The sequence below is a fragment of the Aspergillus neoniger genome, assembly GCF_003184625.1.
Source record: "Aspergillus neoniger CBS 115656 unplaced genomic scaffold BO87scaffold_11, whole genome shotgun sequence".
Lineage (NCBI taxonomy): Eukaryota > Fungi > Ascomycota > Eurotiomycetes > Eurotiales > Aspergillaceae > Aspergillus > Aspergillus neoniger.
Genome location: NW_020291139.1, coordinates 423281 through 438400, shown reverse-complemented (window position 1 = coordinate 438400; position 15120 = coordinate 423281). Strand labels below are relative to the sequence as shown.

General features: G+C 49.0%; 1 protein-coding gene across 1 annotated transcript; it reads left to right on the top strand.

The window, feature by feature from the left end:
- The first annotated feature begins 2410 nt into the window (after window positions 1-2410).
- Window positions 2411-3530, top strand: BO87DRAFT_375323 (mitochondrial 54S ribosomal protein mL54). Its single transcript, XM_025623005.1, has 2 exons — window positions 2411-3013; window positions 3084-3530. The coding sequence occupies exons 1-2, from the start codon at window positions 2536-2538 to the stop codon at window positions 3332-3334; spliced, it is 729 nt and encodes a 242-aa protein (XP_025481183.1). The 5' UTR covers window positions 2411-2535; the 3' UTR covers window positions 3335-3530.
- Window positions 3531-15120: the final 11590 nt, after the last annotated feature.

The window sequence follows — 15120 nt, the reverse complement described above, 5'->3', positions numbered from 1 at the left end:
CGTGTCTCTTCCTCTCTTCAGGGGGAGCCCAAAATCAGGCTCCAGTCCTGACATCATTATTGTTTTCCTTATATCCATTTCGTTTTCGTTGCACTTTCGAATCTCGGCAGGTTCATAGTACCCTGTGGTTTTTGCATGATAGAGTCGGGTCCCCCACTTATGTCCATCCCCATAATGCATAGTGTATGTGTCATTGTACAATCTCATTATTAACCCATTTTGAAGCCATTAATTGTTCTTGTAATTCAAACTAGCAAATCACTCATGTTAGTTAATTTAGTGGGAGCATCTCAATTCTTGCGATTCAGATAGCCTCACCCAGCATAGGTTGATCGAAAACTGTCATCTGTAAAGACGGGTTTCAAGAGGCTTGCAGCATGGATGAGCTTTCACTCTAAAGGTAGAAAAAATGGCACTGTCCAAGATGTGCAAGAATGTAGTTGAGCCCAAGGGTCCTCTAGTATGAGTTCCGAGAGGTAAGCGGCGGGGGAGTGTCGAAAGACAGATCAAACAAGAAGGCGTCCCGGAGGAAGCTTAGTCACGCTGACCATCTTACCCCTCTGCGACTCATCAGCGATTCATTTCTTTGTTTACCAATAGATCATTTATCTGAATAGAATTGGAGACAAAAAACCATATGCAATAGCGAACCCAAAAGTCGCCGGTGCTGAGGAGCTAAATATTCCGCATGGAGGGCGATACGTGCAGAGAGACAGGAGACAACTAGCGCTGATGAGAGGTTCAAACAAGTCGTGAGCACCCTGTCAGACAAGCGATATCTGGATGATTGAGTGATTGCGCAGCTTGCCTTAGGCGATTCTGCAGCTACCAGTAGCATGCTCCGTTTGATGTGTGCACAGACGTTGATCCAACGCCACTGTTTGAAGGGCAGTCTGCATGCGTGATCTTGTGGAATAGCACAAGCTTTCGAAGACAAACCAATGATGTACCTACTACTGCAGTGCTCTGTGAGCCTGGGTCTCTTTGCGTCTCGAGTGGCCGGGGTATACTTCTGCCTACGGGGTAGGCAGCGGGAATGGCGCCAACATTAAAATATATCTGATGGTCCGGTATAGGGCAGGGTTTATCATTTTGCTACAACATGTAGTCCTATTGTCAAATTGAGGTTTCCAACAGGCTTTGATAGGCTTGATCTTTGACGAAAGGCCGTTGACTCGGTATTGCTATGATAGGAGACGCAACTGAATTTACGGAAAGAGGTACGTAATAAAGTAGGACATACTGCGTCAGTCCTGTACACATGCACTCTGCTTACGGCCGAACATTCTGCCCTAGATTACAACGTGCTAATTTGTTGAGTATCTGCTAGCCGAGTGGTTACTACTTGGTATATATATTCATCATGCCGAAGCAAGTATGAACTTGATATCTTCAATCAATTTGAGACCTTCATGATCAGATAGGCAAGAACGAATGCTTACCCGTAATGATAGCTTCTGATTCAACAATGAGACTAGAGAACCCAGATTATATAGAGTATCAAAGGTATAATGGTCTCGAGCGCTATTGGAAGTCGAGATATACCATATTGATACTGCCTTACCAAAAGTTGCACGTATATTGCATCATCATGTCAATAAACTCAAGCATAAGACCCCAAAGTTGTCAATTTGCAGTCAAAGAACGGCGCAAGACAGAATTTCCCCAAGAGCCCCAAGGGGGGTACTAAGGGTATAACCAGACTAAGCTGGTTCCCCAAACGGGTAATTGTAAACTATTCACATTGGATATTCGTTGCCTTAGGCCTCAACTACTCGTAACTTATATCACGTGATGAAGACCTTCATGAACAGGTACAATAGATGATTTCGTAATTGAGTGTCTTTGCTATAGTCCAAAATGAAGCTAATATGAATTCGTCCTCCAGATAAATGGTCACAACTTCTTCAAGGATTGTTGTATTCACCTTTGGCACACCTTGAAGCCACGTGATGTTTGGTTTTCTCGTAATATTAGCAATATCATGCGAACAAAATGCTGAGGCGAACTTGGAATACAAGACGCTCCACTCATCTAAAAGCAGATATCAAGTAATCCATGCGATCTTTACTTGCGGTCAGCTAATCTTCTAAAGTAGAACCATGAAGACATTCTTGACGTGAATCTCTCAGGATATCCATTCGGATCACGTGACACTTCACTCATGACCGGAGCACGCGCAGTGGCATCTGTGACACCTTTGACTTGAAATAGTCCGCTTGCTCAACTTTGTATTGATCATATATCCCAGACTTGTATTCACTGGTTATTTTCGAAAAAGACAGGTCACAGGAGACAGTATAAGCGTGGCTAACATGGGAATGCGGTTCAGCACAATATAAGCACGTGACCATACCTCCGGCTTGGCATCAAATTCCCGCCGCAGTTTTCTCGACAACTGCTCCGCGTCGGCCATCATACTTTAATCTCCAGCACTACGCTGATTCAAAAGCTGGCTGGGACTTGACCGCGGCAGTCATTTCGATTAATTTCAATTATACCCTCTTCTTCACAAGACAACACAAACACGCCACAATGATCTGCCAACGGTGCCGCACCGGTATCTTGTCCCGGCTACAGCAGCCCCAGACCGTTACGCTGTCTATCCCGTCACGCGCACGCCAATTTCCCATTCAGCGAAGCCAATTCCGCAACTACAGTGATGGAAAGCCTACCGTATCGGCTACTCCCCCTCCGCCAACCCCCCGTCAGCCTGCCGGCGCCGATATCACGATCCCGTCGGCCGTGTCGTCCGCCACCCCTGGCGTGTCCCAACCGTTGAGCACCCCGGAGGGTGTTCACGCTGATGTCAACCCCGAGAAGCCCAAGAAGGCTGCTGTGGAACGCCCCCCGAGCTCTTGCGCTGCTGGCCAGAAGATGAACGGACTCAACTACTTCAAGAACAAGCCCGACGTTGTGGCCCTGGAGGATGCGGAATACCCCGAATGGCTGTGGTCGTTGTTGGACGACTCCAAGAAGAACAAGACCGCAACGGGCGGTGTTGACCCGAGCAGTATGGAGCCCGTCATCGATAGAGTAGTGTTGTTTCCGTGTGATGGTCCGCTAATTTTGTCTTCCTATAGCCTTGAACAAGAAGCAGCGCAAGCGCTACGAGAAGAAGATGGCCGCCCGTGCCGCGACCCTGCCTCCCCAGATCCCCATCCACCATCACGCTACCGATATTACCCCTGCTGCATACAACGCCGATGCTATCCCCGCGGATGTGCTCGAAGCGGCTGCCGAGAGTCTCGACAAGCGTACCGAAATCAGACGGAGTGCCAGAGAGGCGCGGAGAAAGGGTATCCGGGAGGACAACTTCTTGCGCGGTCTCTAAATTTTATGCAGCAATTTGCGATTTGCTTGTGGGGAGGTCTTTGCTGGATGGGGTTGCAACATGTTGGCTGTGTACAGTGGTGGTGGCTGACGAGTGTAGAAATGCTTTTGTGGGATATGTTCAATGTATTCTATGCGACTTGTACTCATATTGATTCACCAGATCAGGCGCTGAATGGACTTTACTTTCGACATACAATTGAGACTTACCTTTAGGTCATAAGCTTGGGATTTGCCATTCGATATCAACTTGGATTCCCGGACTGCAACCATACCAAGCAGCCTGTCAACACAGTTGCGTGTGAATTCCTCGGCTCATATGTCTCCATATATGACCCCGAGTTAGATAAGAACAACTACTCCCCCCAGTCTCTTAAGCATGTCTTTCCAATTTCGACCCGGTGCAGTAGAGCGAGTTTGTGCGAGCAGCCATCGAAAGCGACCCGAGACTCAGAGTCCATTTGTCGCTAGGCTTGAGCACTAGTCCGAAGACGTAGATTGTTGGGACATATCCCTTCGTCTGCTGTCCAGATAGACGTGATATATTGTTTTCAGTCTACTGGTTAGCACTTTGACATCAAAATCGTAGGCGATTGCCAGCTAGAGAGCCCCGGGAACTCACTGCCGGCCAAGTAGCATAGCGACCAACTGGAGTAGCGCGCAATAAGCAGACTCAGATGTTAGCAAATTTGGTTTGAAGGTAGAATTGTGGATGCAATAGTATTTGTGGTGAATATCTGATTCCTCGGCATCTAGTTTGTGGCATATGCGGACCACGGTCGCATGTATTTTTTTTTTTTTTTTTTTGCAGCTTAACCGGAAGCGGGGTGAGGGAAATTTCGATCTCAGCCTTATGGACTGTGGAGATCTCAAGATGCACCCGTTGGTTAGATCCGATCTTATTCAGGGGACAAGCTTAATCGATCTTCTGCCTCATCATGTTGACTGTCCGGGACATAATGTTGAAGGAGAAAGAAAGATAATCTGGTCCCGAACGGAAATAGTAAGCTCTGGTACCTGAGGCAGGATATTGATGACATCACCGATCCATGGAATTCTTGGAGAAGGATATGATGAATGGCTTTGTTCTATTCTTTCCGGCGTGACGCAGCTTCGCTTTCATCGCTGCCCCAGCGTTGAACTGGCGCTCGGCTTACCTCAGAGATGATGTCCACTGCTAAAGGCAAGAAGAAAGCGATCTCGTGTTTTGCACTGGAGTTCAATCCTCATTGACAAGACCTGCCCCGCAGTGGAATTGGAATCACTCACCTTCCCAGCAACTTGTCACTGCCTGGGGACTACGAGATAGTATGTATGCCTGGGAACCCCTGAATCGGAACAGGCCAGGATCCATCTCAGCCTCCCACTCTCCTCCACCAGCTCAGCAGCAGCCTATGAAGTGTTGCAGATGATACAGTCACCGCCAACGAGCCCGTCCAAGTGTCCACGCGGATGTGGAGCTGGTTAAAACTCAGCGAACAAGGAAACAACACCTCTCTTCTACCTTCTCCATCTTTCTTTCATCCACTTCATTATCGGCAATCTCATCGCTACTACTTATAGAGAATCCCAACCCTTTGATTACCTTTCATCTTTAGCCTCACTTCCCGCTTATTCTCGGCGGTGCCCAACATCTACCCATCCTGAGGACAGCTGGAATTGTTCTCCGATCTCCCCCTGAACCCGTGTCACTGCCGGTGTCGATCATCGGGCCCCTCCATAACTATTATCCCCCCACCGTCGTGTAACTTGGCCAGTCGACGCATTTCTCCATCCCAACAGACTATCCTATTACTCGGTTTTGTTCTGTTCAGGCCCCTCCATAACTATTATCCCCCCACCGTCGTGTAACTTGGCCAGTCGACGCATTTCTCCATCCCAACAGACTATCCTATTACTCGGTTTTGTTCTGTTCAGGCCCCTCCATAACTATTATCCCCCCACCGTCGTGTAACTTGGCCAGTCGACGCATTTCTCCATCCCAACAGACTATCCTATTACTCGGTTTTGTTCTGTTCAGGCCCCTCCATAACTATTATCCCCCCACCGTCGTGTAACTTGGCCAGTCGACGCATTTCTCCATCCCAACAGACTATCCTATTACTCGGTTTTGTTCTGTTCAGGCCCCTCCATAACTATTATCCCCCCACCGTCGTGTAACTTGGCCAGTCGACGCATTTCTCCATCCCAACAGACTATCCTATTACTCGGTTTTGTTCTGTTCAGGCCCCTCCATAACTATTATCCCCCCACCGTCGTGTAACTTGGCCAGTCGACGCATTTCTCCATCCCAACAGACTATCCTATTACTCGGTTTTGTTCTGTTCAGGCCCCTCCATAACTATTATCCCCCCACCGTCGTGTAACTTGGCCAGTCGACGCATTTCTCCATCCCAACAGACTATCCTATTACTCGGTTTTGTTCTGTTCAGGCCCCTCCATAACTATTATCCCCCCACCGTCGTGTAACTTGGCCAGTCGACGCATTTCTCCATCCCAACAGACTATCCTATTACTCGGTTTTGTTCTGTTCAGGCCCCTCCATAACTATTATCCCCCCACCGTCGTGTAACTTGGCCAGTCGACGCATTTCTCCATCCCAACAGACTATCCTATTACTCGGTTTTGTTCTGTTCAGGCCCCTCCATAACTATTATCCCCCCACCGTCGTGTAACTTGGCCAGTCGACGCATTTCTCCATCCCAACAGACTATCCTATTACTCGGTTTTGTTCTGTTCAGGCCCCTCCATAACTATTATCCCCCCACCGTCGTGTAACTTGGCCAGTCGACGCATTTCTCCATCCCAACAGACTATCCTATTACTCGGTTTTGTTCTGTTCAGGCCCCTCCATAACTATTATCCCCCCACCGTCGTGTAACTTGGCCAGTCGACGCATTTCTCCATCCCAACAGACTATCCTATTACTCGGTTTTGTTCTGTTCAGGCCCCTCCATAACTATTATCCCCCCACCGTCGTGTAACTTGGCCAGTCGACGCATTTCTCCATCCCAACAGACTATCCTATTACTCGGTTTTGTTCTGTTCAGGCCCCTCCATAACTATTATCCCCCCACCGTCGTGTAACTTGGCCAGTCGACGCATTTCTCCATCCCAACAGACTATCCTATTACTCGGTTTTGTTCTGTTCAGGCCCCTCCATAACTATTATCCCCCCACCGTCGTGTAACTTGGCCAGTCGACGCATTTCTCCATCCCAACAGACTATCCTATTACTCGGTTTTGTTCTGTTCAGGCCCCTCCATAACTATTATCCCCCCACCGTCGTGTAACTTGGCCAGTCGACGCATTTCTCCATCCCAACAGACTATCCTATTACTCGGTTTTGTTCTGTTCAGGCCCCTCCATAACTATTATCCCCCCACCGTCGTGTAACTTGGCCAGTCGACGCATTTCTCCATCCCAACAGACTATCCTATTACTCGGTTTTGTTCTGTTCAGGCCCCTCCATAACTATTATCCCCCCACCGTCGTGTAACTTGGCCAGTCGACGCATTTCTCCATCCCAACAGACTATCCTATTACTCGGTTTTGTTCTGTTCAGGCCCCTCCATAACTATTATCCCCCCACCGTCGTGTAACTTGGCCAGTCGACGCATTTCTCCATCCCAACAGACTATCCTATTACTCGGTTTTGTTCTGTTCAGGCCCCTCCATAACTATTATCCCCCCACCGTCGTGTAACTTGGCCAGTCGACGCATTTCTCCATCCCAACAGACTATCCTATTACTCGGTTTTGTTCTGTTCAGGCCCCTCCATAACTATTATCCCCCCACCGTCGTGTAACTTGGCCAGTCGACGCATTTCTCCATCCCAACAGACTATCCTATTACTCGGTTTTGTTCTGTTCAGGCCCCTCCATAACTATTATCCCCCCACCGTCGTGTAACTTGGCCAGTCGACGCATTTCTCCATCCCAACAGACTATCCTATTACTCGGTTTTGTTCTGTTCAGGCCCCTCCATAACTATTATCCCCCCACCGTCGTGTAACTTGGCCAGTCGACGCATTTCTCCATCCCAACAGACTATCCTATTACTCGGTTTTGTTCTGTTCAGGCCCCTCCATAACTATTATCCCCCCACCGTCGTGTAACTTGGCCAGTCGACGCATTTCTCCATCCCAACAGACTATCCTATTACTCGGTTTTGTTCTGTTCAGGCCCCTCCATAACTATTATCCCCCCACCGTCGTGTAACTTGGCCAGTCGACGCATTTCTCCATCCCAACAGACTATCCTATTACTCGGTTTTGTTCTGTTCAGGCCCCTCCATAACTATTATCCCCCCACCGTCGTGTAACTTGGCCAGTCGACGCATTTCTCCATCCCAACAGACTATCCTATTACTCGGTTTTGTTCTGTTCAGGCCCCTCCATAACTATTATCCCCCCACCGTCGTGTAACTTGGCCAGTCGACGCATTTCTCCATCCCAACAGACTATCCTATTACTCGGTTTTGTTCTGTTCAGGCCCCTCCATAACTATTATCCCCCCACCGTCGTGTAACTTGGCCAGTCGACGCATTTCTCCATCCCAACAGACTATCCTATTACTCGGTTTTGTTCTGTTCAGGCCCCTCCATAACTATTATCCCCCCACCGTCGTGTAACTTGGCCAGTCGACGCATTTCTCCATCCCAACAGACTATCCTATTACTCGGTTTTGTTCTGTTCAGGCCCCTCCATAACTATTATCCCCCCACCGTCGTGTAACTTGGCCAGTCGACGCATTTCTCCATCCCAACAGACTATCCTATTACTCGGTTTTGTTCTGTTCAGGCCCCTCCATAACTATTATCCCCCCACCGTCGTGTAACTTGGCCAGTCGACGCATTTCTCCATCCCAACAGACTATCCTATTACTCGGTTTTGTTCTGTTCAGGCCCCTCCATAACTATTATCCCCCCACCGTCGTGTAACTTGGCCAGTCGACGCATTTCTCCATCCCAACAGACTATCCTATTACTCGGTTTTGTTCTGTTCAGGCCCCTCCATAACTATTATCCCCCCACCGTCGTGTAACTTGGCCAGTCGACGCATTTCTCCATCCCAACAGACTATCCTATTACTCGGTTTTGTTCTGTTCAGGCCCCTCCATAACTATTATCCCCCCACCGTCGTGTAACTTGGCCAGTCGACGCATTTCTCCATCCCAACAGACTATCCTATTACTCGGTTTTGTTCTGTTCAGGCCCCTCCATAACTATTATCCCCCCACCGTCGTGTAACTTGGCCAGTCGACGCATTTCTCCATCCCAACAGACTATCCTATTACTCGGTTTTGTTCTGTTCAGGCCCCTCCATAACTATTATCCCCCCACCGTCGTGTAACTTGGCCAGTCGACGCATTTCTCCATCCCAACAGACTATCCTATTACTCGGTTTTGTTCTGTTCAGGCCCCTCCATAACTATTATCCCCCCACCGTCGTGTAACTTGGCCAGTCGACGCATTTCTCCATCCCAACAGACTATCCTATTACTCGGTTTTGTTCTGTTCAGGCCCCTCCATAACTATTATCCCCCCACCGTCGTGTAACTTGGCCAGTCGACGCATTTCTCCATCCCAACAGACTATCCTATTACTCGGTTTTGTTCTGTTCAGGCCCCTCCATAACTATTATCCCCCCACCGTCGTGTAACTTGGCCAGTCGACGCATTTCTCCATCCCAACAGACTATCCTATTACTCGGTTTTGTTCTGTTCAGGCCCCTCCATAACTATTATCCCCCCACCGTCGTGTAACTTGGCCAGTCGACGCATTTCTCCATCCCAACAGACTATCCTATTACTCGGTTTTGTTCTGTTCAGGCCCCTCCATAACTATTATCCCCCCACCGTCGTGTAACTTGGCCAGTCGACGCATTTCTCCATCCCAACAGACTATCCTATTACTCGGTTTTGTTCTGTTCAGGCCCCTCCATAACTATTATCCCCCCACCGTCGTGTAACTTGGCCAGTCGACGCATTTCTCCATCCCAACAGACTATCCTATTACTCGGTTTTGTTCTGTTCAGGCCCCTCCATAACTATTATCCCCCCACCGTCGTGTAACTTGGCCAGTCGACGCATTTCTCCATCCCAACAGACTATCCTATTACTCGGTTTTGTTCTGTTCAGGCCCCTCCATAACTATTATCCCCCCACCGTCGTGTAACTTGGCCAGTCGACGCATTTCTCCATCCCAACAGACTATCCTATTACTCGGTTTTGTTCTGTTCAGGCCCCTCCATAACTATTATCCCCCCACCGTCGTGTAACTTGGCCAGTCGACGCATTTCTCCATCCCAACAGACTATCCTATTACTCGGTTTTGTTCTGTTCAGGCCCCTCCATAACTATTATCCCCCCACCGTCGTGTAACTTGGCCAGTCGACGCATTTCTCCATCCCAACAGACTATCCTATTACTCGGTTTTGTTCTGTTCAGGCCCCTCCATAACTATTATCCCCCCACCGTCGTGTAACTTGGCCAGTCGACGCATTTCTCCATCCCAACAGACTATCCTATTACTCGGTTTTGTTCTGTTCAGGCCCCTCCATAACTATTATCCCCCCACCGTCGTGTAACTTGGCCAGTCGACGCATTTCTCCATCCCAACAGACTATCCTATTACTCGGTTTTGTTCTGTTCAGGCCCCTCCATAACTATTATCCCCCCACCGTCGTGTAACTTGGCCAGTCGACGCATTTCTCCATCCCAACAGACTATCCTATTACTCGGTTTTGTTCTGTTCAGGCCCCTCCATAACTATTATCCCCCCACCGTCGTGTAACTTGGCCAGTCGACGCATTTCTCCATCCCAACAGACTATCCTATTACTCGGTTTTGTTCTGTTCAGGCCCCTCCATAACTATTATCCCCCCACCGTCGTGTAACTTGGCCAGTCGACGCATTTCTCCATCCCAACAGACTATCCTATTACTCGGTTTTGTTCTGTTCAGGCCCCTCCATAACTATTATCCCCCCACCGTCGTGTAACTTGGCCAGTCGACGCATTTCTCCATCCCAACAGACTATCCTATTACTCGGTTTTGTTCTGTTCAGGCCCCTCCATAACTATTATCCCCCCACCGTCGTGTAACTTGGCCAGTCGACGCATTTCTCCATCCCAACAGACTATCCTATTACTCGGTTTTGTTCTGTTCAGGCCCCTCCATAACTATTATCCCCCCACCGTCGTGTAACTTGGCCAGTCGACGCATTTCTCCATCCCAACAGACTATCCTATTACTCGGTTTTGTTCTGTTCAGGCCCCTCCATAACTATTATCCCCCCACCGTCGTGTAACTTGGCCAGTCGACGCATTTCTCCATCCCAACAGACTATCCTATTACTCGGTTTTGTTCTGTTCAGGCCCCTCCATAACTATTATCCCCCCACCGTCGTGTAACTTGGCCAGTCGACGCATTTCTCCATCCCAACAGACTATCCTATTACTCGGTTTTGTTCTGTTCAGGCCCCTCCATAACTATTATCCCCCCACCGTCGTGTAACTTGGCCAGTCGACGCATTTCTCCATCCCAACAGACTATCCTATTACTCGGTTTTGTTCTGTTCAGGCCCCTCCATAACTATTATCCCCCCACCGTCGTGTAACTTGGCCAGTCGACGCATTTCTCCATCCCAACAGACTATCCTATTACTCGGTTTTGTTCTGTTCAGGCCCCTCCATAACTATTATCCCCCCACCGTCGTGTAACTTGGCCAGTCGACGCATTTCTCCATCCCAACAGACTATCCTATTACTCGGTTTTGTTCTGTTCAGGCCCCTCCATAACTATTATCCCCCCACCGTCGTGTAACTTGGCCAGTCGACGCATTTCTCCATCCCAACAGACTATCCTATTACTCGGTTTTGTTCTGTTCAGGCCCCTCCATAACTATTATCCCCCCACCGTCGTGTAACTTGGCCAGTCGACGCATTTCTCCATCCCAACAGACTATCCTATTACTCGGTTTTGTTCTGTTCAGGCCCCTCCATAACTATTATCCCCCCACCGTCGTGTAACTTGGCCAGTCGACGCATTTCTCCATCCCAACAGACTATCCTATTACTCGGTTTTGTTCTGTTCAGGCCCCTCCATAACTATTATCCCCCCACCGTCGTGTAACTTGGCCAGTCGACGCATTTCTCCATCCCAACAGACTATCCTATTACTCGGTTTTGTTCTGTTCAGGCCCCTCCATAACTATTATCCCCCCACCGTCGTGTAACTTGGCCAGTCGACGCATTTCTCCATCCCAACAGACTATCCTATTACTCGGTTTTGTTCTGTTCAGGCCCCTCCATAACTATTATCCCCCCACCGTCGTGTAACTTGGCCAGTCGACGCATTTCTCCATCCCAACAGACTATCCTATTACTCGGTTTTGTTCTGTTCAGGCCCCTCCATAACTATTATCCCCCCACCGTCGTGTAACTTGGCCAGTCGACGCATTTCTCCATCCCAACAGACTATCCTATTACTCGGTTTTGTTCTGTTCAGGCCCCTCCATAACTATTATCCCCCCACCGTCGTGTAACTTGGCCAGTCGACGCATTTCTCCATCCCAACAGACTATCCTATTACTCGGTTTTGTTCTGTTCAGGCCCCTCCATAACTATTATCCCCCCACCGTCGTGTAACTTGGCCAGTCGACGCATTTCTCCATCCCAACAGACTATCCTATTACTCGGTTTTGTTCTGTTCAGGCCCCTCCATAACTATTATCCCCCCACCGTCGTGTAACTTGGCCAGTCGACGCATTTCTCCATCCCAACAGACTATCCTATTACTCGGTTTTGTTCTGTTCAGGCCCCTCCATAACTATTATCCCCCCACCGTCGTGTAACTTGGCCAGTCGACGCATTTCTCCATCCCAACAGACTATCCTATTACTCGGTTTTGTTCTGTTCAGGCCCCTCCATAACTATTATCCCCCCACCGTCGTGTAACTTGGCCAGTCGACGCATTTCTCCATCCCAACAGACTATCCTATTACTCGGTTTTGTTCTGTTCAGGCCCCTCCATAACTATTATCCCCCCACCGTCGTGTAACTTGGCCAGTCGACGCATTTCTCCATCCCAACAGACTATCCTATTACTCGGTTTTGTTCTGTTCAGGCCCCTCCATAACTATTATCCCCCCACCGTCGTGTAACTTGGCCAGTCGACGCATTTCTCCATCCCAACAGACTATCCTATTACTCGGTTTTGTTCTGTTCAGGCCCCTCCATAACTATTATCCCCCCACCGTCGTGTAACTTGGCCAGTCGACGCATTTCTCCATCCCAACAGACTATCCTATTACTCGGTTTTGTTCTGTTCAGGCCCCTCCATAACTATTATCCCCCCACCGTCGTGTAACTTGGCCAGTCGACGCATTTCTCCATCCCAACAGACTATCCTATTACTCGGTTTTGTTCTGTTCAGGCCCCTCCATAACTATTATCCCCCCACCGTCGTGTAACTTGGCCAGTCGACGCATTTCTCCATCCCAACAGACTATCCTATTACTCGGTTTTGTTCTGTTCAGGCCCCTCCATAACTATTATCCCCCCACCGTCGTGTAACTTGGCCAGTCGACGCATTTCTCCATCCCAACAGACTATCCTATTACTCGGTTTTGTTCTGTTCAGGCCCCTCCATAACTATTATCCCCCCACCGTCGTGTAACTTGGCCAGTCGACGCATTTCTCCATCCCAACAGACTATCCTATTACTCGGTTTTGTTCTGTTCAGGCCCCTCCATAACTATTATCCCCCCACCGTCGTGTAACTTGGCCAGTCGACGCATTTCTCCATCCCAACAGACTATCCTATTACTCGGTTTTGTTCTGTTCAGGCCCCTCCATAACTATTATCCCCCCACCGTCGTGTAACTTGGCCAGTCGACGCATTTCTCCATCCCAACAGACTATCCTATTACTCGGTTTTGTTCTGTTCAGGCCCCTCCATAACTATTATCCCCCCACCGTCGTGTAACTTGGCCAGTCGACGCATTTCTCCATCCCAACAGACTATCCTATTACTCGGTTTTGTTCTGTTCAGGCCCCTCCATAACTATTATCCCCCCACCGTCGTGTAACTTGGCCAGTCGACGCATTTCTCCATCCCAACAGACTATCCTATTACTCGGTTTTGTTCTGTTCAGGCCCCTCCATAACTATTATCCCCCCACCGTCGTGTAACTTGGCCAGTCGACGCATTTCTCCATCCCAACAGACTATCCTATTACTCGGTTTTGTTCTGTTCAGGCCCCTCCATAACTATTATCCCCCCACCGTCGTGTAACTTGGCCAGTCGACGCATTTCTCCATCCCAACAGACTATCCTATTACTCGGTTTTGTTCTGTTCAGGCCCCTCCATAACTATTATCCCCCCACCGTCGTGTAACTTGGCCAGTCGACGCATTTCTCCATCCCAACAGACTATCCTATTACTCGGTTTTGTTCTGTTCAGGCCCCTCCATAACTATTATCCCCCCACCGTCGTGTAACTTGGCCAGTCGACGCATTTCTCCATCCCAACAGACTATCCTATTACTCGGTTTTGTTCTGTTCAGGCCCCTCCATAACTATTATCCCCCCACCGTCGTGTAACTTGGCCAGTCGACGCATTTCTCCATCCCAACAGACTATCCTATTACTCGGTTTTGTTCTGTTCAGGCCCCTCCATAACTATTATCCCCCCACCGTCGTGTAACTTGGCCAGTCGACGCATTTCTCCATCCCAACAGACTATCCTATTACTCGGTTTTGTTCTGTTCAGGCCCCTCCATAACTATTATCCCCCCACCGTCGTGTAACTTGGCCAGTCGACGCATTTCTCCATCCCAACAGACTATCCTATTACTCGGTTTTGTTCTGTTCAGGCCCCTCCATAACTATTATCCCCCCACCGTCGTGTAACTTGGCCAGTCGACGCATTTCTCCATCCCAACAGACTATCCTATTACTCGGTTTTGTTCTGTTCAGGCCCCTCCATAACTATTATCCCCCCACCGTCGTGTAACTTGGCCAGTCGACGCATTTCTCCATCCCAACAGACTATCCTATTACTCGGTTTTGTTCTGTTCAGGCCCCTCCATAACTATTATCCCCCCACCGTCGTGTAACTTGGCCAGTCGACGCATTTCTCCATCCCAACAGACTATCCTATTACTCGGTTTTGTTCTGTTCAGGCCCCTCCATAACTATTATCCCCCCACCGTCGTGTAACTTGGCCAGTCGACGCATTTCTCCATCCCAACAGACTATCCTATTACTCGGTTTTGTTCTGTTCAGGCCCCTCCATAACTATTATCCCCCCACCGTCGTGTAACTTGGCCAGTCGACGCATTTCTCCATCCCAACAGACTATCCTATTACTCGGTTTTGTTCTGTTCAGGCCCCTCCATAACTATTATCCCCCCACCGTCGTGTAACTTGGCCAGTCGACGCATTTCTCCATCCCAACAGACTATCCTATTACTCGGTTTTGTTCTGTTCAGGCCCCTCCATAACTATTATCCCCCCACCGTCGTGTAACTTGGCCAGTCGACGCATTTCTCCATCCCAACAGACTATCCTATTACTCGGTTTTGTTCTGTTCAGGCCCCTCCATAACTATTATCCCCCCACCGTCGTGTAACTTGGCCAGTCGACGCATTTCTCCATCCCAACAGACTATCCTATTACTCGGTTTTGTTCTGTTCAGGCCCCTCCATAACTATTATCCCCCCACCGTCGTGTAACTTGGCCAGTCGACGCATTTCTCCATCCCAACAGACTATCCTATTACT

Excerpts from the sequence above, each read along its gene's own strand:
- BO87DRAFT_375323 (XM_025623005.1), top strand. The coding sequence starts at position 2,536 with ATGATCTGCCAACGGTGCCGCACCGGTATCTTGTCCCGGCTACAGCAG. Across the intron at positions 3,014-3,083 it reads GGGCGGTGTTGACCCGAGCA|CCTTGAACAAGAAGCAGCGC; the intron begins GTATGGAGCCCG and ends GTCTTCCTATAG.